Source organism: Thalia democratica, chromosome 6 (genome assembly GCF_965202585.1).
Source record: "Thalia democratica chromosome 6, ktThaDemo2.hap1.1, whole genome shotgun sequence".
Lineage (NCBI taxonomy): Eukaryota > Metazoa > Chordata > Thaliacea > Salpida > Salpidae > Thalia > Thalia democratica.
In genome coordinates, this window is record NC_139170.1 from 42,290,959 (window position 1) to 42,312,336 (window position 21,378).

At 27.8% G+C, this 21,378-nt stretch overlaps 2 protein-coding genes across 2 annotated transcripts; both read left to right on the forward strand.

Moving 5' to 3' along the window:
- The first annotated feature begins 558 nt into the window (after positions 1-558).
- Positions 559-3,896, forward strand: LOC145839085 (leukotriene A-4 hydrolase-like). Its single transcript, XM_082946696.1, has 10 exons — positions 559-644; positions 739-859; positions 1,125-1,193; positions 1,439-1,666; positions 1,822-1,962; positions 2,271-2,477; positions 2,665-2,913; positions 3,097-3,222; positions 3,396-3,485; positions 3,588-3,896. Exons 2-10 carry the CDS (start codon positions 803-805, stop codon positions 3,894-3,896), a joined length of 1,476 nt encoding a protein of 491 aa, XP_082802822.1. The 5' UTR covers positions 559-644; positions 739-802.
- A 13,194-nt stretch (positions 3,897-17,090) lies between these two features.
- LOC145839086 (leukotriene A-4 hydrolase-like) lies at positions 17,091-20,829 on the forward strand. The gene is made up of 11 exons (XM_082946697.1): positions 17,091-17,237; positions 17,454-17,566; positions 17,662-17,782; positions 18,062-18,130; positions 18,377-18,604; positions 18,756-18,896; positions 19,205-19,411; positions 19,599-19,847; positions 20,033-20,158; positions 20,330-20,419; positions 20,521-20,829. Exons 1-11 carry the CDS (start codon positions 17,091-17,093, stop codon positions 20,827-20,829), a joined length of 1,800 nt encoding a protein of 599 aa, XP_082802823.1.
- Positions 20,830-21,378: the final 549 nt, after the last annotated feature.

A 21,378-nucleotide genomic window follows, 5' to 3' on the forward strand; every position in this document is an offset into this window, starting at 1 on the left:
TTAGTTCTTATACACATTGCATAACAAACATTTTGTTCTAAATTTAAAATGAATGAAAGATAAAAAACAGAGAAGTTTTCATTTAAAAATATCTACATTAAGTTATCAAATTTATAAAAGTTCATTAAAAAGTAGCTTAATAGTTTACAGAAATATATAAAATCCTCAAAATGATTGATCCAAGCACCAGTTCAAACCCTGAATTTTTCAAAACACTTCACACTTCTATCGAGTGGCTGGTTGATTTTGAAGAAAAAGTTCTCAAGGGAAATGTTGTTCACAAGATGCAAGTCGTTGACGCAAGTTACACTCAATTAGTAAGTAACTGTTTAAACCATAACTTAATAAAATAATTATGGATTTTTTATAATATGAAGGTATTTTTCCATATACAATAACATCAGTTCTGGTTTAAGAATAATTTTAATATTTTAGCACATATTTTTGACCTAATCATAATTTTAGTACTCCGCATTATTTTTATAATAGATGCTATTAAATTATTTTACCAAATATTTAAATTACAAACAGGTTTTGGATGCAGATGAACTCACAATATCTGAGTTGCAAGTCAATGGCGAGTCTGCAGAATATTCAATTTGTGACGGAAAATTTGGAACGGCATTGAACATCCAGCTGCCGAAGTTTAATGAGTAAGTTTAATAATAAATCACTTTAAGTTTTAAGAAAACTTCCCAACAAATTTGCAAATATTTCAAACTACACAACTTCTAACAGAAATGAAACGTTTGAGCTGAAAATTTCTTACAAAAACTCACCTAAAGCAGAGGCAATCCAATGGATGAAAGCTGAACAGACCATGGGTAAAACTCACCCTTACATGTACAGCCAGTGTGAGGTAATACACAATGTTTGCTTTTTTTTTGCTGCATATAATTAAGTGTTTATCTAAAATAAATAGTTAAAAATTTTATAATTTTTTAATATAAGTGTGAAGTAAAACTTAAAGATTATTTTTTAATTTTGAATTAATTTATCATTTACGTAGGTTAGGTTTTGGTAAAATGAAAAGATTAATTCAATTGTTATATGAAAAATGCACAGCAATAAAAAATGTTACTATTATGAGTTTAAACAGATTTTTTATTTTTTAATCTTTACAGGCAATTTATGCTCGTACGATGATGCCTTGCCAAGATACACCTGCAGTTAAATCCACGTTTGATGCAAAAGTTAGTTTAATATCACTAAATTTATTTAGGAAACTTGCTATACAATTTAAGTTTTTCTTAAAATAAATATAATAAACGTTTATTTATTCGTCTGCTTGAAAACACAAAATTTTTGTTGTCTCACTGTAAACAACTTTGCAAACGTAATAGTGTTTTAAAATTTACCTTATAATTTACATTGAAATTTCGAGTACCTTGGTCATCTCAAGTTTTTAACCTCCATAAATCAACTTAACATAATTTAGGTATCGGTAAAAACGCCAATAGTGGTTCTGATGGGCGGAGTTAAAAGCCAGGATAAGACGGTGAATGAAGACGGAACTACCACTTACTACTACGAGCAGAAAGTTCCCATTCCCGCCTACCTGATCGCAATTGTGGCGGAAAACCTGGTTTCGCGAAAGATCGGGCCGAGATCGAGCGTGTGGTGCGAAGAAAAAATGGTCGAAAAGGCGCAGTGGGAGTTCGAAGAGGTAAGATGAGTTACCAAAATTTTCAAAACTAACTGTTTTTGTGTAAACATTTTTTTTTTAAACTAATACTTAGAAGTATTGATTTTTATGTAAGATATCATTAAATATATTAAACAAAGGTTATTAAATTATTTTAATGCAAAAAATTTATACAGACAGAGGAGTACATACAGACGGCAGAGGCAATGGTCGGTCCATACTTGTGGAAAACTTACGACCTGCTCGTACTTCCTCCTTCTTTTCCTTTTGGCGGCATGGAAAATCCGAACCTGACTTTTGTCACACCTGGACTTATCGTTTAGTAATTTGCTTATAAAAATATACATATATGGTTTTAAGCAATTGTAAAACTCTGGTCTTTAAAATTAGCAAAAAAAAATTTAAATTAATTCATTGTAAATGACAATAATAAACCTTTCAATATTTTAAGATTCTGTTTTAGAAACAATATTTAACTCAAAAAATCAGTTAATAAGAAAAGTTATACAAATTGTATAGCCTTGAGCAGTTGTAAATAATTTTAAACTAATAAAAGATTTGCAATTTTTTTCAATAAAGTTATGCCGGAGAGTTTTATCATTTTCATTAACACTAAATATAACAGACCGGAGATCGTTCATTAACTTCCGTTGTCGCCCACGAAATATCGCACAGTTGGACTGGAAACCTGGTAACCAACAAGTCTTGGGAAGACTTTTGGTTGAACGAAGGTTTCACCATGTTTCTCGAGCGTAGAATCATTGAAAAGACGAAAGGCAGACCAGAGGCACAACTTAACGCGATCAAAGGAACCCGAGATCTTGAAGATACCGTATGTGCTTGATTTGACTAACTTGAATTACTAAAAACAATAAGGCGGTTGCTCATTTGAGTTATCGATAAAATTCAATGTGTTGAAAATTCAAACCAATTGATAATTTGCAAAATAATAGTTTGATCTTTAAAGAATTCTAAAACTTATTGGTTAAAAGTTATAAATATCAAAAAACATTTTTTAGATCAAACTCATGGGTGGAACAAATCCCCTGACATGTTTGGTTCCTGACCTGTCGACCACCCACCCGGAAGACGCGTTTTCTCGCGTTCCCTACGAAAAAGGCTTCACTTTCTTGTACTACCTGGAAAGCATTTTGGGTGGCGCTGAAGTCTTCGAAGCTTACCTGCTGAACTACGTGAATCACTTTAAGTACAAGTCGCTTTCAACAGGCGAGTGGAAGGAGCACTTGTACCAGTACTTCAGCGACAAGGTTTGTTGTTCATTTATAAGTATACAATGTATAAAAAAATAGTTAGTTTTTGTGAGAAAAATTATGCAAGTTGTTTTTAAGCAAAACAAAAAAAAAACAGATCTAAAGCAACAAAAAACGAAAATCTTATTTTCTCAAAGGTAAATTTACAACAGTCTGAAACCAAATGAATAAATTTTACAGCACGACGTACTTAACAAAGTTGACTGGGATGCCTGGATGTACACTCCTGGAATGCCTCCTGTAATTCCTGCTTACGATGATTCTTTGTTGAAAACCTGCAAAGATCTTTGTAACAGATGGGTTGAAGTTTGTAATGTTTTCATTTTACTAACATAATTTATTTTTTCTTTTGCTTGTATTTAAAATAATTATATCCTGTGAATTTTTATTTTCATAATATCATGCTTTAGTGGTTTAAACTCATACTTAGTAAAGTAACGTATTGTTTTGTTTGTCTGAAACTTAAACTATTTTTATAGGCCAAAGATACTGGCAATTTTATAGCGAAAGAAGTTGAAGATTTGTCTCCTTTGCAGAAGTTGGTATTTCTTCGAGAGCTTTTGACCCAGGTTTGATATACAATAGTTAAAGATTCTTTGCTAAATAAATTTCACTAAGCCACTGTTTAAGTACTTACTAAGTTTAAGACTAAAAAGCTAACATTTGTCTAGGAAACAACACTGTCTGCAGACAAGTTGGCTGCAATGGAAAGCTTGTACCAGTTCTCAACGAGCCCCAACGTCGAACTGCAGAGCTGCTGGTTCCAGCTCGCGTTGAAAGGACACTTGCAGAGCCAAGCGGACGCGGCAATCAAGTACGCCGTGATGCAGGGAAGGGAAAAGTTCATCAGGCCGGTGTACCGAGCCTTGTACGCGTGGGAGGTGACCAGGCCGATGATAATCGAAGCGTACAACGAGAACGTGTCCACAATGCACCCGATCACCGCGCAAACACTCAAGAAAGACCTTCACCTCGAGTAGAAGTTTTCGTCGTTTTTTAGTTTTAATGAGTTTTGTGAGGAAGCTTGTTATGAAACATCTTTTTTGTAGGTTTTAGATAATAAATTTGATTCATTTTATAGTGTTGTATTTTTAAATAGTTTTTAAATATCAAACTAAAAAATTAAATTAAAATAGGAGGCTGCAAAAAATGAAATTTACACTGTTTTTACTATAAAATGTACTTATCTAAAAATTTTAAGTGACATAGGATAAATAAAAATAATTACTGTGGAGCATTTATAAATAACAGTTTTACTGAAAGGAACTTTTTCATGAATCGATAATTCTAAAAAATAGTATAAAAATAATAAAGCGTAATTGTAATTTAATGGCCACTAAATAATCGCTTATACTGAAATAAATTGAAACTAAGGATTCTTTTTTAAACAATTAATGGTTGTGCTCGATAAATATGACAATTTAAAACAAATATATACTTTTTTTTATAAATTTTTATTAAAGAATGCAAAGTAAGAAATAAATCCTAAAAAAAGTATTTGAAATAACAAACTTTGAATAAGTTATAAAAGTAGGATGATAATGCTGGTACGACACCATAACTAAACTAGTTTAAATTTTAAAATGAAATTATTTTTAACATCAAAAATTGCATCATTTTAAACTATTAAACTTATTGTCAAAACAATGTTTCACTCGTTTGAAGTAATTCAAACGAGATCCACAGTTTAAAAATAAAATTTTAATCAAATATATTGTATATCTAGCTAGAGAAAAACAGAATAAGCTAAAAAATAACATAAAAATAGATTTTATATTCCAATGTAAATTAGGAAACCTTTTTTGTTGCGGATCACATTCTATTCAATAATTTCAGTTGTGTTAAAATGGCTGTGGTAAGTAATACAAAACCCCTGTTTTAAATCAATAAATTTATAATTAAAGTAGCACTAGTATAGACTAATCATAAAATTAAGAGCCTGATTGTAAGCATTTACCACTTCTGCAAATTTAAAAAAGTACATTTTTAGATAAAAAGTGCCTAACGACTTTGGCACCAAGGGCCGAATTTTGGCCAGCGTGCCAACCCCGCTGCATTTGTGTGTTGTTTTTAATGTACACTGAATTTGAATTTTTTAACAAACTTTGATACAATTTCTTTTCAACTATTTTACTACTAGCTTTATTTTATAAGAGCAAAGTAAGTTCTTCTAAAACTTTTACAATGTAAATTAATATTTATTAAAGTTTAGTTCGGTTGATTTATTGCTAACTAACACGTCACGGGCCAGAAGTTCCTGCTTGAACGGCTGTTCTTTTCCAAACTCAATTGAAAAAACATTTTTTTTTTAGATGTACGGTATTTCTTTGTGCTCATACATAGAGAGCTATACTATTTAGCTTTTGTGATTTAACAGCGTAAAATTCTGAGTTTAACCGTAAATTGTACTTACTTGCGTCAGTATTTACAGCTTTGAAACTATGTTACTGTCTAAATGAAGCTTGTCAAACAATGTTTAGAAATTTCTTTCGTTTCAAGATACTTTTGATGAAAAAGCGGTTTATTCTAACTGAAACAAAAAAACATGGTAAATAAGATGTGTTTTCAATAAATCAAACGTTTATTAAATTGTTAGGTAGAAGCTGTCGGAAATGTTTGAATTTACTTCAGAACCTGGTTTTTACTGTTTTAGGTATTAAATTTACTTGCATCCTCACAATGTTATAAAATTTTTCAATACGATTAACTAAATGAGTTTTATTGATGTTTGTTGATTTTAATTTATTTAACGAACATTTTTAAAACAATTGGCAAGAGTAGTCATAAAAACAGCAATAAATGGAAAGGGCATGAACTGACATCACTTTAATAAATAGTTTAAATCAATGTTTTGCGTGCAAAGCTCTACTATGCTATTTAAAAAAATAAAAAATAAAATGGATTAAGTGGTAAATATTAATTAAGTTATTATTAAACTACTTTTTCTTTTGACTAGTTCTTCGGTGATAAACTGAGTTAAAAGATGCTTATATGATTTTTAATTAAGATTCAAATTTTATGACAATTTTAATAAAACTCGTTTTTTTGAAAGTTCTTTGAAATACTATTCACATTTGGACAATTCAAATTCTGACATTTTAAGTTTTATAAATTTTATAATTTGTTAATTATGTTTTTTTATTTCAATTAGTTGAACAAATAAATGATATATTTAAGAATTTGTGAGAAAATAAAAAACTATTTTGGATATATTAATGGTTTTCTCTTTAGACTTTGAATATTGTTTGGTTAGAAATAAAATAGTTGGTGTTATTATTCTTAAACTCAAGTTAAAAATATATCGCAATCTCTTTTTTGATGACACTATTAAAATAATAGTAAAATATTAAAAGTTACTATAACAAGCTTTTGTGTAAGGTTCTGTTTAAATTATTTTAGCTTAAAACTATTTTACTTATATATTACCTTTTATTTTATTGTCCTGGATAAGACGTTTGAAGGTATCCGTGGTGTGCGACTCGATAACTGATTGGTTTTTTCGTGCACCAGGGCTTAGGACCAAATATTTTGAGCGTCATTTTTGTCGTTCAATAAACTATATATAATTATATGCAGTCTTTATCCCACGTTTATATCACGTTTTTATATTTTTGTCATTTAAATTTCATAGTGAATTTTATTCGACAATAGATTTAGAGAAATTTTACAATAAATCTAAAATTTAATTTTTAAGAGGCAATACTCACATCTACATTCTGCCGCTTTTAAAAGCCCTTGAGATTTAACCATAACCAGAAAGAATAGGGGGTTATGAAAAATAAACAGTAGTAGAAGTTCTTAATAAACAAAGTATCATAGGGAAGAAAATAGTAAGTCACACATTATTAGTGGCTAAATTCAAGTATACAATGTCAAAATAAATCTGACAAATTATAAGTCACTCACAAGATTATTGACATTGTATGAGTACAAATAAGTTACATTAAGTTATGACCAATTTTAAGTCAAAGTAAGTCATATTTAATTCATGTAAGGCTCATTATTCTTAAAAACATAATATAAAGTTAATAATTATTGGTAATTAAGACAGCAAAGATCAATAACATACTGAAATCTTTAGCAGTTTGTATTATAAGGAAGTTTAGGAATGACATTTGAGTGATTTCTTTGATTTTATTTAGTTTTTATATATATCTGTTTTTCAAAAGCTGCAATGTAAATAGTAGGTTTTAACACATGTTTAATACAAATTTTAAATTTAAAGTGAATTTTTAAAGTTCTGGTAAACACATTAGTTATTTTAATCATTAAAACTAAAATGTTTTTAAAACTATAAGAAAAGAAATAGTCATTATTTTCTAACTTACCTTTTACTTTTAGAAACATTAAAGGCAGTTTTCAGACCATAACAGAAATTCTTTGTTTAATTTCAGAATTAAGTGACTTTTCAATCGATTCAATACTATCTTTAATGCCCATAAAGTAGGTTAACATACCTTTCATTTCCTTCATCTCATCTCTCAATTCATTTTTTTATCTTGCTTGCCCTTGCGAGTTGCTATTTTAACTTATATTGTTTTTATTAAATAACTCCTTTTTCAATATAAGTTGATAATAATACAACTCTCACAGTATACTTCATCAATTAAAATATCAAATCACAGTAGATCTAAACTAAAAAACTTCACATCCCGGTAGATTGCAACGATACAACTATCACGTCACAGTAGATCGCAGTAATACAACTATCACATCACAGTAGACAGCAATGTTAAAACTATCACATCACACTAGATTTCAACGGTATAAATACCTAAATAAAAACTATTGGAAAATCCTAGTTATAGTGATAATTTTAAAATGGTTATTTTAAATTGGCCAAGACTTCTAGAAAAAAACATTTATTTAAACGTAAGAAAACTCTAAAAAGTATTAAATCTTTTAAAGAGCTGCCTCAAAATTTTTTTGTTGTATTAAAAGACATGACTTATTAAATACTAATTAAATTTTTAGAATTTATTTTTGCAGTAATTTCAATTTATTTTAAATTTAATTCTAGAGATTGTAAGGACATTTGTTGAGTTCTAAAGCAATACTACTTCTTTTATAGAATTGCTTCAAAATTTATTTTAGATTATAAAATACCTGTGATGTGATAGTTGTATTGTTGCAGTCTACTGATATGTGATAGTTGTATTTTTTTGATTTATTGTGATGTGATAGTTTTATTGTTATAGTCTACTGTGATGTGATAGTTGTTCAGTTGCAAACTACTGTGATGTGGTAGTTGTATTGTTGCGATCGACTGTGATGTGATAGTTCTACAGTTGCAAACTACTGTGATGTGTTAGTTGTACAGTTACAAACTACTGTGATGTGTTAGTTGTATCGTTGCAGTCTACCGTGATGTGATAGTTGTGTTGTTGCGATTACTGTGATGTGATAGTTGTACAGTTGCAAACTACTGTGATGTGATAGTTGTATGTTTGTAATCTACTGTGATGTGATAGTTGTATGATTGTGATCCACTTTGATGTAATAGTTGTATCATTGCGGTCTACTGTTGTGTGATAATAGTTTCATTGATTTATCAACTTTATAACTTGTTGCTTAAAAATATCTGGTAAACTTTCAACTATTATAGATTAGTATATTTATAGAGCATAATTTATTTTAAAACTTTAAAATTAATAAAACTAAGTTTTAACTAGTTCTGTTTATAAAAAATCAAAATTATCAGGAATAATTTTAGTATTAAGGGTTGTTTAAATTAGTGAGCAACTTTAGCAATTTACAAGTTTTTATAAGTTTTATAAAGAGTTGAAAACAAACTTGTGAGCCAATATTTTGTATGTTGCATATCTTAAATCTTTTTCATTATAGAGTTTTGATAACAACTTGAATAAAGCGTTGCGAAACTCAAAGCTTTACTAAGTATCACAATTTTTTAAAGATTAACTGCTTAGACCTAGACTCATTTTATTTCGTCCTAATACTCAAATGGAGACTTAAATATCTAACAGTATTCCTCTGTACAATATAGTAGAATTATTAATACTGTTTGTATATGTACAGTTATTTAAAGCATCTAGAAACAATCTCTAAGTTTTACTAAGTAATCAGTTTTTTATATTAAAAATAACTTCATAATGTTCGTAGGTTTAAAATGTTATTTCATACAACCTTTAATATTTCTAAAATCAAGTTAACAACTTTTCACTATTATTCTATATTTGATTATTCGCAGCTTTTCTGTATATGACTTTATGATGGTTTTCAAAAGATTCGTTTAAAATAATGTTTTATGGTCTAATTGATGAATTTTAGTGCTATCGTGACGTCGTAAAGTTTGTAGTTGACTTTGCAGCAGTCTTTTCTAACAGCCGTCTGTTCAAAGCAATCTTGGATGAGAACGCAAAGAAAGACTTTCAAAATGTCAAACGGTTTGTTAGTATCGAGTATTTGGAAAAAAGTGTGTTGCAATATTTCTTCAGTGTTTACCGCAAACAGTAAAGCATCTTCTACTCAGTTTTGAGTTGAAATAATGATAGGGATGTTTATCAGCGAATTGAATGAGGTTTCATGGTAAGATAAATGGCGTATAGTTTCGTTCGAAAAACCCTAATCGGTGACGAAATTATGTTTTTGAATGCCTGTATTCAGCGATTAAGTGAAGAAAAGTAAAGATTATGCCTCAAATTTTATGTTACAGTTTCTTCGTTTAAATTGTAATTTTTTTATAACTTTTTTAACAGTGAACTAATTTAATCGTAACTTTTAAATGTTTTTGTCATTTTGACTTCAATTTTGTTGATTTTTAGACCTGAAATCTGTGTTTAAGTTGTTACAAATTGTTTTGAAATAATTTTATTTCGCTAGTTAAATGTTACGCTGTATCTCCTTTGTAGATAAAATCTGGCGGGAGATGTATAAGGATTTATCCAGCTTTCATTATGTTTTGTATTACAGATTTAATCATTCTTGTAATTAGTTTGTGAATAAACTCAACCAAGAAAGATATATTTATTAAAAAAGAAGCTATTTTTACTAAAAACTTTAAGTTAACTGATATTTAAATTAGTCTATTTTTATAGTGAGGTTAACATTGTAAACAGAGTATACACTGCTTATTTATTATTTACTTAATAAATTAAATTGTTATATTATTAACTGTTTTTTCTTCGTTTTTTGTTATTTATTTTATTTTTAATATAGTTTATAATTTTCATTTAAGAATTAGTTAGTTATTTTCTAAAAAAAGCTATATCTTACTTTTTTATAAAAAATTGTTTATTATATGTTTAGCTAGATGGTTTTTTATACTAAGTTTTAGCATTTATGTTGTAAAAAATCAATTATAACTGTTAAACTACTATGAATCACCAAGCTTTCTAAGTTTTTTTTTGAATTTTAAGTTCTAAAAGATAAAGCTGATGCATCCTATGTTTTTTTTTCTTAGTAGGAGGTAAGCATACTCCAGTGACCCTACCAACGCCACGCCCCTGCCTCAATCATTAGGCGTAAAATCAGTTTTAATTTTAAACTGCAAAACCGTTTAAGGTGATGAGTCTTGTTTTTGTTCTTTTATTATTACGTCATAAGAAGTTTCAATTTTTTTTTTCGTATATGACATTTTAAACTTACTATTGGTTATTTAATACAAAAATACAAAGAAAAATTAAAGAGATTTAACAATTAATAATTTTAGTTATTTAAAATATTTATTTAAACATAATTTCTCTATAACTTGTCTAAACTTTAAATTGTTATAAAAGAACTGTTTTTAAATTTGTAAGGTTACTTACATACTTAAATTAAACGATATGTTCAGACTGAACAAATTGCTTCTCTCTGATTAAAGGACTAACGGTCCAACAACTATATTTGTGTCAATAAAAGTGAAACTGTATAAGTTATTTAATTTCAAAAATTAAAAATCAATTGATTGTATAAAATCTTAAAAATAAACATATGAAAACTAGGCTCATAATATAGTTTTATTTTTACGTACAACTAAAATCTTTCAAAAACCCCATTAAAAATCAATAATTTCCTTATTAAACAATATATAAGCTAAACTGAATCATAGACAAACTGAAAAATAGTTTGTTTTTAAACTTAAAACAATATCGAATAATTACTATTACAGTTTGATCTAATTATGCATTATGACTAAAATTATACTATTTTTAAATTTGTAACGTTTATATTTATTTAAAATCGTAAATAAGACTGAATCATTTTTTCAAAATATTAAAAATAAACAATTCATAAAAACGTTCAACCAGATATCACGTGGCTTTGTCACCCTCGATACGGATGAAGTGGTCGAAACTGCTTACTTAAATTATTAAGTTTAATAACAAACTATATGAGTTATAATCACTTATTTGATCTACGGTTTTTTATGCTAGTCTGACTAAACTTTAATTTTTTTTTATCTATCTGAAACAAAAGTTCAAGTGTTTTTTTTTAATATTTTTTGTTATTAGATACTTACAACTTTAATGTTGTTTTTTAAGTTACTTGTATTAAAATACTTTTTCTGTTATTATAACTTACTAATTATATATACGAATATTCTATTTTAGATAAAATACTTTTTACAGGATCTGTATGTAGCTTGAAGCAGAAATTTTAAACTAGGGGATTATTTTGAAAAGAGTAAATTGTGCCAAAGTTTTGAATAGAAGTTAGGTAATTCTGAAAAATAGTTTAGAGTCTTCAATAATATACTGTTTTTATGTAAGCAAGTAATAATGATCCATAATAAGTTAACGGATTAATTAAATAACAGTAATAGCAATAGTTGAATAGTTAATTTTTTGTTTAATTTCAGAGTTTTCCAACAATTTTTTTTTAATTTTCTGTTCATGAAGTTAAGTGACTTTTTAACTAAGTCAATACTCTCTTTTATGCCCATTAAGGAGGTTAACATACCTTTCATTTCCTTCATTATATCTCTTAATTAATTTTGTGTATCTTGCTTGCCCTTGCGAGTTGCAATTTTTATTTTTATTGTTTTAAATAACTCCTTTTTCAATATAAGTTTATAATTATACAACTATCACAGTATATCTCGATAAAGAAAAAAAAAACGAACAGTAGATCTAAACTAAAAAACTTTGACATTCCAGTAAGTTGCAACAATACAACTGTCACGTCACATTAGATCGCAATGTTACAACTATCACATCAGAGTAAATCTAAACAATACAACTATCACATCACAGTAGAAAGCAAGGTTACAACTATCACATCACAGTAGATCGCAACAAAACAACTATCACATTACAGTAGATCGCGATAATACAACTAATACATCACAATAGATCGCAACGATATAAATACCAAAAAAAATTATTGGAAAATCCTAGTTACAGTGATAATTTTATGATTGTTATAATAAAATTGGGAAAAAAATTTAAGAAAAACTATTTATTTAAACGTAATAAAACTCTAAAAAGTATTAAATCTTTTAAAGAGCTGCTTCAAGTTTTTTTTGTTATATTAAAAGACATGATTTATTAAATACTTATTTAATTTTTAGAATTTTCTTTTTTGCAGTAATTTCAATTTATTTTAAATTTTACTTAGAGAATGTAAAAACATTTGTTAAGTTCTAAAGCAATACTACTTCTTTTAAAGAATTATTGCTTTAAAGGTTTTTTCGATTATAAAAATCCTGTGATGTGATAGTTGTATTGTTGCAGTCTACTGATATGTGATAGTATTGTTGTTATAGTCTACTGTGATGTGGTAGTTGTATTGTTGCGATCGACTGTGATGTGATAGTTGTACAGTTGCAAACTACTGTGATGTGATAGTTGTACAGTTACAAACTAATGTGATGTGTTAGTTGTATCGTTGCAGTCTACTGTGATGTGATAGTTGTATTGTTGCGGTCTACTGTGATGTGATGGTTGTGCAGTTGCAAACTACTGTGATGTGATAGTTGTATTGTATTTTTATGATAGTTGTATTGTATTTTTATAGTCAAATACGATGTGATAGTTGTATCATTACGGTCTACTGTGGTTTGATTGTTGTTTTATTGATTTATCATTTTTATAACTTGTTGCTTAAAAAAATATCAGCTAAATTCTAAACACTTATAGATTAGTATATTAATAGAGCAAGATTTTTTTAAAAACTTTAAACTAATGTAAACTAAATTTTAACTAGTTCTGTTTAAAAAAAATCAAAATAATCCGGTATAATTTTAGTATTAAGGGTTGTTTAAATTAGTAAGCAGCTTCTACAATTTACAAGTTTTTATAAGTTATATTAAGTATTGAGAACAAACTTGTTAGCCAATATTTTGTTTGTTACATATCTTAAACCTTTTTCACTCTAGATGTTTGATAACAACTTGAATAAAGTGTTACGAAACTCAAAGCTTTACTAAGTATAACAATTTTTTGATGATTAACTACTTAAACCGAGAAATATTTTATTTCGTCCTAATAATTGGGTGGAGACTTAAATATCTAACAGTAGTCCTCTACAGACAATAAAGTAGAATTATTAAGATCATTTGTATATGTACAGTTATTTAAAGCATCTAGATACGATCTCTAAGATTTATTAGGTAAACCAGTTTTTTATATTAAAATAATTTCATAATGTTAGTTGTTTTTAAATCATACAACTTTTAATATTTCTAAAATCAAGTAAACAGCTTTTCAACAACAAATCATACTAAAACATACATGAACACTGAAACTATATAAAATATATCTAAATTATTACTTGCAATAGCAAGCAAAAAAGATAAGTAAAAGCTTTAGGGCAAAGAAAAATGAGGCGAAAGAAATTATTTAGATATGGAAAGATTAGACGTGAGCTTGTTTATAACATTAAAGTATAAGGTACCGCACAAGAGATTAAATTGTATCCGTCGTATGTACTTAACATACGAACGTTTTATAAATCAGGCACTTTAAATAAACTTTTAAGGGCTTCATTTTTTGTCTTTCAGTAAACTTAAATTGCAATTCAAGTATAATTAAAACAGTTTTAAAATTTTAAATAAAACGTTTAGCCTAAAAGAAATTTTGGTAAAAACTAGATGGTGTTAACATTTAAAACAAGAAAACAAGAAAAGTTTCCAAAAACAGCTAATAAGAGATATTATGTAAAAATAACATTTGGTTCTTTCTACCCTATGGCCTTAGAAGATTAAAGTTTAAATTGTTTTAATAGTTATTTCTTAAAGTAAAGAAGTAACATAGATGTTACTACTTTTCCGTAGATGTTTTAAATATTTTATGTTTTTCCTTCACCGAGATTAAAATTTCTAGATAACTTTGTACCTAGCTATAAAAAAAAATATCAAAAGTTTTGATAAATAAATTATAGTCTTGCAAAAGAAGTAAGGCACAAAGTTATTATACTATTCCCTTATTATCTAGTTCAGCAATTCTTAACCAAGGGTAAATTTGTCCCTAGGGGTAAATTCCATTGTTCTAGAATGTAAACTTTCTTGATTACATTTATGTAAATTAGTTTTTTTTTCATTTGTATAAGTAAATGTTTGACTGTTCATTTTACTTAGAATAGTTAAAAATAACAGCTTAGTATTAAAATGTTGAATTGGATAAAGTTCGTATAACACAGTTATAGTTCAAGTTTCAAAAAAAATGTTTTGATAATTTTCTTTAAAATACTTTTAGTCATTTTTAAAATTTATTTCAAGTTTAAGTTTCAAACATTTATTTAGTATTAATGCTTGATTAACAGTTAAACTAAACTGACTCAGGATGCGTTTAATTTCAAAAAATGAAAAATTATTGAAAATAGTAAAAAGCGTTATTAAGTTACTATAGTGCTAGTTAGATAAGAAGATTAGGTTAAACAAGAATTTTCTAGAATAACGAAGTATAAATAGAAGTTTGTGATTTTTAAGCTCTTAAGTTTCTATTTACTTATTCCTATGCACAAAATGTCTTGATTACATAATTCCGTTAAACTTTTACCCGAACTTTAATTTATTTAAATTTACTGTGAATTACATTTTATCGAACTTTTAAAATCTTAATATTATTATGTTTTAAGCTTAGTTGTATTTTAAAAGTTTCTTATTAAACTCCAGTAAAATTGAAAGAAAGTACTTGTCGTTGTTTTTATATAAGATCTTTTAGAAAAAAAAATTAGGTATTAATAAATATTTACAAATATTAAAAAATTTCAATTTCATTTAACTCTAATTATTAAACTACTAAGTTAGAGCCTATAAACCAACTTAAAGTTTTGAAGCTAGAGGTTAATAAATTTACTTTTGAAATAAAAACTATTCATTAAAATTACTTATCCTTGAAGACTGACTTAGACTATATTTATATTTTAAAATTTTTTAAATGTTTTGAAAAATGTAAAAAAAAAAGGAATTTTCAATATTAGTTAGCTAATGATTTTTTGTTTATTAATTTAACTAATAGGTACATTAATCTAAAGTTTTTAAAATTAAAAGTCTAATTTGCAATATATCTCAATTAAATTATTTATTGTTAAGTGAGCTAGTTGTAATAGCTGAGAATGTAAACTGGTTTATTATAAAGTAATATTTAGACAAAAGAAGTATAGTTCAAGTTTCTTTATTCATCATTGAGATGTTTTGTTTTTTATTTATTTTTTCATTATAACTATCAAGTTTTTTTTTAATTTTGTTTGATATTTGTTTTAGTGATGTAGGTTTATAAATGTTTCCTATTTATTTTATGGCATAAAAAATCAGTTTAAGTGACTTTGGATAGATGTTTTCTCCTACAATTAGATAATTGATTTATAACAACATGATTATAAAAATAAAAGGATTATAATCAGCTTTAAATATTGTTTTACAAGATATTAATCTGAATAGAAATTGCATCAGAAATATTTTAATTATAAAACCTTACTTTAACAAAAGGAGTATTCAATATATTTAAATGAAATTAAGAGAGCTAGGAGTAACATCTTAGAATGTACAGCAGAAATAAGCAAATTTTTTTTTTATTAATTGAGAATACTTTTAATCTCTAGGCAAGAATTTTTTTAGAATTTAAAATTAATTTTATTAATGTGCTAAGATAAGTATGGTTAGTAGTACTTAAATTGAGACTGTAAGTATGTTCAATGGTACAATACTAGTATGCAGTTTTAATAAAGTTTTATACACTGACTTATTTAAAAGTTTAAACAGGTAAAACCTTTAAAAAATTTATTGTATAAATAATGACATTTTTTAATTAAATCAGTTATTTTTTTTGTTATTGAAGTTTTGAAATTTTAAATAGCAAATATATTTTTAAGTTTATGGATGTCAATCATTTCTAATATGGGTAATTTTGAGCTTATTTTAAACTTAAAAATTAAATTAGATCAAAAGATAATTTGCAGCCTAGCAATTTTCAGGTAAGTTTAGAACTGTAAAAAAATATTAAGGTACTTTCTTGGCTTAAAAATTAAATTTTCTTAAAGTTCAGGTTATGTATTACTTTCTAAATACTATCATTTTTTAAAGATATGTTTTATAAATGTTGGAATCAATAGTTACTTACTTTTTATATGGAATTATTTTTGTTTAAACTTTCTCATAAACACAAGATGAATTCGGCTAGTTTTTTCTTTTAAGTCAATTGGGCTGTAATTTTAAACTTAAATGTTTGCAAAACTTTATGAATTTAGACAGCTATTACAAAAACAAAATGTTCTTTGGTTGATACAATTTCAGTCAGTTTTTAAACTTCAAACTTTGAAAATTATTTAACTTTAGGTAGCTGTGACTAGTTTTACATATTAGAAATAGTAATTAAGTTATCATAGTTACTTGTAACATAACACTATTACAAAAATTACTGTTCAGTTTTGTTCTGCTTTAGTAGAGTCATTAATTTGTTTTTTTTTAATTTCAGTACAGGAACAAGATTTATAAGTACTAGATTTGTTTAGTTATAAAATACTTAAGCTTACTTGGACTTATTTAAGTAAAAAGTAAAGTATTTAGCGGTCAATGAATTCATATAATTTATTTTCAATACACCTTTCAATTATCTAGAAATTATTTTTGAATACACATTGCATAACAAACACTTTGTTTTAAATTTAAAACGAATGAAAGATAAAAAAACAGACAAGTTTTCATTTACAAATATCTACATTAAGTTGTCAAATTTATAAAAGTTCATTAAAAAGTAGCTTAATAGTTTACAGAAATATATAAAATCCTCAAAATGATTGATCCAAGCACCAGTTCAAACCCTGAATTTTTCAAAACACTTCACACTTCCATTGAGTGGCTGGTTGATTTTGAAGAAAAAGTTCTCAAGGGAAATGTTGTTCACAAGATGCAAGTCGTTGACGCAAATTACACTCAATTAGTAAGTAACTGTTTAAATCATAACTTAACAAAATGACTATGGATTTTTTATAATATGAAGGTATTTTTTTCCATATACAATAACATCAGTTCTGGTTTAAGAATAATTTTAACATTTTAGCACATATTTTTGACCCAATCATAATTTTAGTACTCCGCATTATTTTTATAATAGATGCTATTGAATTATTTTACCAAATATTTAAACTACAAACAGGTTTTGGATGCAGATGAACTCACAATATCTAGGTTGCAAGTCAATGGCGAGTCTGCAGAATATTCAACTTGTGACGGAAAATTTGGAACGGCATTGAACATCCAGCTGCCGAAGTTTAATGAGTAAGTTTAATAATAAATCACTTTAAGTTTTAAGAAAACTTCTCCAACATATTTGCAAATATTTCAAACTACACAACTTCTAACAGAAATGAAACGTTTGAGCTGAAAATTTCTTACAAAAACTCACCTAAAGCAGAGGCAATTCAATGGATGAAAGCTGAACAGACCATGAGTAAAACTCACCCTTACATGTACAGCCAGTGTGAGGTAATAAACAATATTTGCTTTTTTTTGCTGCATATAATTAAGCGTTTATCTGAAATAATTAGTTGAAAACTTTTGAGTAATAAAAGTTTTATAATTTTTTTATTATAAGTGTGAAGTAAAACTTAATGATTATTTTTTAATTTTGAATCAATTTATCATTTACGTAGGTTAGGTTTTGGTAAAATGAAAAAATTAATTCAAGTGTTATATAAAAAATACACAGTAATGAAAAATGTTACTATCATGAGTTTAAACAGATTTTTTTTTTAATCTTTATAGGCAATTTATGCTCGTACGATGATGCCTTGCCAAGATACACCTGCAGTTAAATCCACGTTTGATGCAAAAGTTAGTTTAATATCACTAAATTTATTTAGGAAAGCTTGCTATCCAATTTAAGTATTTCTTAAAAGAAATATAATAAACGTTTATTTATTCGTCTGCTTGAAAGCACAAAACTTTTGTTGTCTCACTGTAAACAACTTTGCAAACGTAATAGTGTTTTAAAATTTACCTTATAATTTACATTGAAATTTCGAGTACCTTGGTCATCTCAAGTTTTTAACCTCCATAAATCAACTTAACATAATTTAGGTATCGGTAAAAACGCCAATAGTGGTTCTGATGGGCGGAGTTAAAAGCCAGGATAAGACGGTGAATGAAGACGGAACTACCACTTACTACTACGAGCAGAAAGTTCCCATTCCCGCCTACCTGATCGCAATTGTGGCGGGAAACCTGGTTTCGCGAAAGATCGGGCCGAGATCGAGCGTGTGGTGCGAAGAAGAAATGGTCGAAAAAGCGCAGTGGGAGTTCGAGGAGGTAAGTTACTAAAATTTTCAAAACTTTCTGTTTCTGTGTAAACATTCTTTTTTTTAAACTAATGCTTAGAAGTATTGATTTTTATGTAAGATATCATTAAATATATTAAACAAAACTCATTAAATTATTTTGATGCAAAAAATTTATACAGACAGAGGAGTACATACAGACGGCAGAGGCAATGGTCGGTCCATACTTGTGGAAAACTTACGACCTGCTCGTACTTCCTCCTTCTTTTCCTTTTGGCGGCATGGAAAATCCGAACCTGACTTTTGTCACACCTGGACTTATCGTTAGTAATTTGCTTATAAAAATATACATATATGGTTTTAAGCATCTGTAAAACTCTGGTCTTTAAAATTAGCAAAAAAAAATTTAAATCAATTCATTGTAAATGACAATAATAAACCTTTCAATATTTTAAGATTCTGTTTTAGAAACAATATTAAACTCAAAAAATCAGTTAATAAGAAAAAATTATACAAATTGTATAGCCTTGAACAGTTGTAAATAATTTTAAACTAATAAAAGATTTGCAATTTTTTTCAATAAAGTTATGCCGGAGAGTTTTATCATTTTTATTTACACTAAATATAACAGACCGGAGATCGTTCATTAACTTCCGTTGTCGCCCACGAAATATCGCACAGTTGGACTGGAAACCTTGTAACCAACAAGTCTTGGGAAGACTTTTGGTTGAACGAAGGTTTCACCATGTTTCTCGAGCGTAGAATCATTGAAAAGACGAAAGGCAGAAAAGAGGCACAACTTAACGCGATCAAAGGAACCCGAGATCTTGAAGATACCGTATGTGCTTGATTTGACTAACTTGAATTACTAAAAACAATAAGGCGGTTGCTCATTTGAGTTATCGATAAAATTCAATGTGTTGAAAATTCAAACCAATTGATAATTTGCAAAATTATAGTTTGATCTTTAAAGAATTCTAAAACTTATTGGTTTAAAGTTATAAATATCAAAAAACATTTTTTAGATCAAACTCATGGGTGCAACAAATCCCCTGACATGTTTGGTTCCTGACCTGTCGACCACCCACCCGGAAGACGCGTTTTCTCGCGTTCCCTACGAAAAAGGCTTCACTTTCTTGTACTACTTGGAAAGCATTTTGGGTGGCGCTGAAGTCTTCGAAGCTTACCTGCTGAACTACGTGAACCACTTTAAGTACAAGTCGCTTTCCACAGGCGAGTGGAAGGAGCACTTGTACCAGTACTTCAGCGACAAGGTTTGTTGTTTATTTAAAAGTAGACAATGTACAAAAAAGAGTTATTTTTTGTAAAAAGAATTATGCAAGTTGTTTTTAAGCAAAACAAAAAAAAACAGATCTAAAGCAACAAAAAACAAAAAGCTTATTTTCTCAAAAAATTGTAAATTTACAACACTTTGATACCAACTGAATAAATTTTACAGCACGATGTACTTAACAAAGTTGACTGGGATACCTGGATGTACACTCCTGGAATGCCTCCTGTAATTCCTGATTACGATGATTCCTTGTTGAAAACCTGCAAAGATCTTTGTAACAAATGGGTTGAAGTTTGTAATGTTTTCATTTTACTAACATAATTTGCTTTTTCTTTTGCTTGTATTTAAAATAATTATATCCTGTGAATTTTTATTTACACAATATCATGCTTTAGTGGTTTAAATTCATACTTAGTAAAGTAACGTATTGTGTTATTTATCTGAAACTAAACTATTTTGTAGGCCAAAGATACTGGCAATTTCATAGCGAAAGAAGTTGAAGATTTGTCTCCTTTGCAGAAGTTGGTATTTCTTAGAGAGCTTTCGACCCAGGTTTGATATACAATAGTTAATGACTCTTTGTTAAATAATATCCCTTAGCCAGTGTTTAAGTACTTACTAAGTTTAAGACTAAGAAGCTAACAATTGTCCAGGAAACAACACTGTCTGCAGACAAGTTGGCTGCAATGGAAAGCTTGTACCAGTTCTCAACGAGCCCCAACGTCGAACTGCAGAGCTGCTGGTTCGAGCTCGCGTTGAAAGGACACTTGCAGAGCCAAGCGGACGCGGCAATCAAGTACGCCGTGATGCAGGGAAGGGAAAAGTTTATCAGGCCGGTGTACCGAGCCCTGTACGCGTGGGAGGTGACCAGGCCGATGATAATCGAAGCGTACAACGAGAACGTGTCCACAATGCACCCAATTACCGCGCAAAGACTCAAGAAAGACCTTCATCTCGAGTAGAAGTTTTTGTCGTTTTTTAGTTTTAATGAGTTTTGTGCGGAAGCTTGTTATAAAATATTTTTTTTTTCAATCGTAGGTTTTATATAATAAAGTTGATTCATTTTATAGTGTTGTATTTTTAAAATAGTTTTTAAATATCAAACTAAAAAATTAAAATTGAAATAGGAGGTTACAAAAAATAAAATTTACACTGTTTTTACTATAAAATGTACTTATCTGAAAATTTCAAGTGGGATAGGAAAAATAAAAATAATTACTATGGAGCATTTATAAGTAACAGTTTTACTGAAAGGAACTTTTTCATGAATCGATAATTCTAAAAAATAGTATAAAAATAATAAAGCGTAATTGTAATTTAATGGCCACTAAATAATCGCTTATACTGAAATGAATTGAAACTAAGGATACTTTTTTAAATAATTGATGGTTGTGCTCGATAAATATAATAATTTATAACAAATATATACTTTTTTTATAAATTTTTATTAAAGGATGCAAAATAAGAAATAGCTCCATTTGAAATAACAAACTTTGAATAAGTTAAAAAAT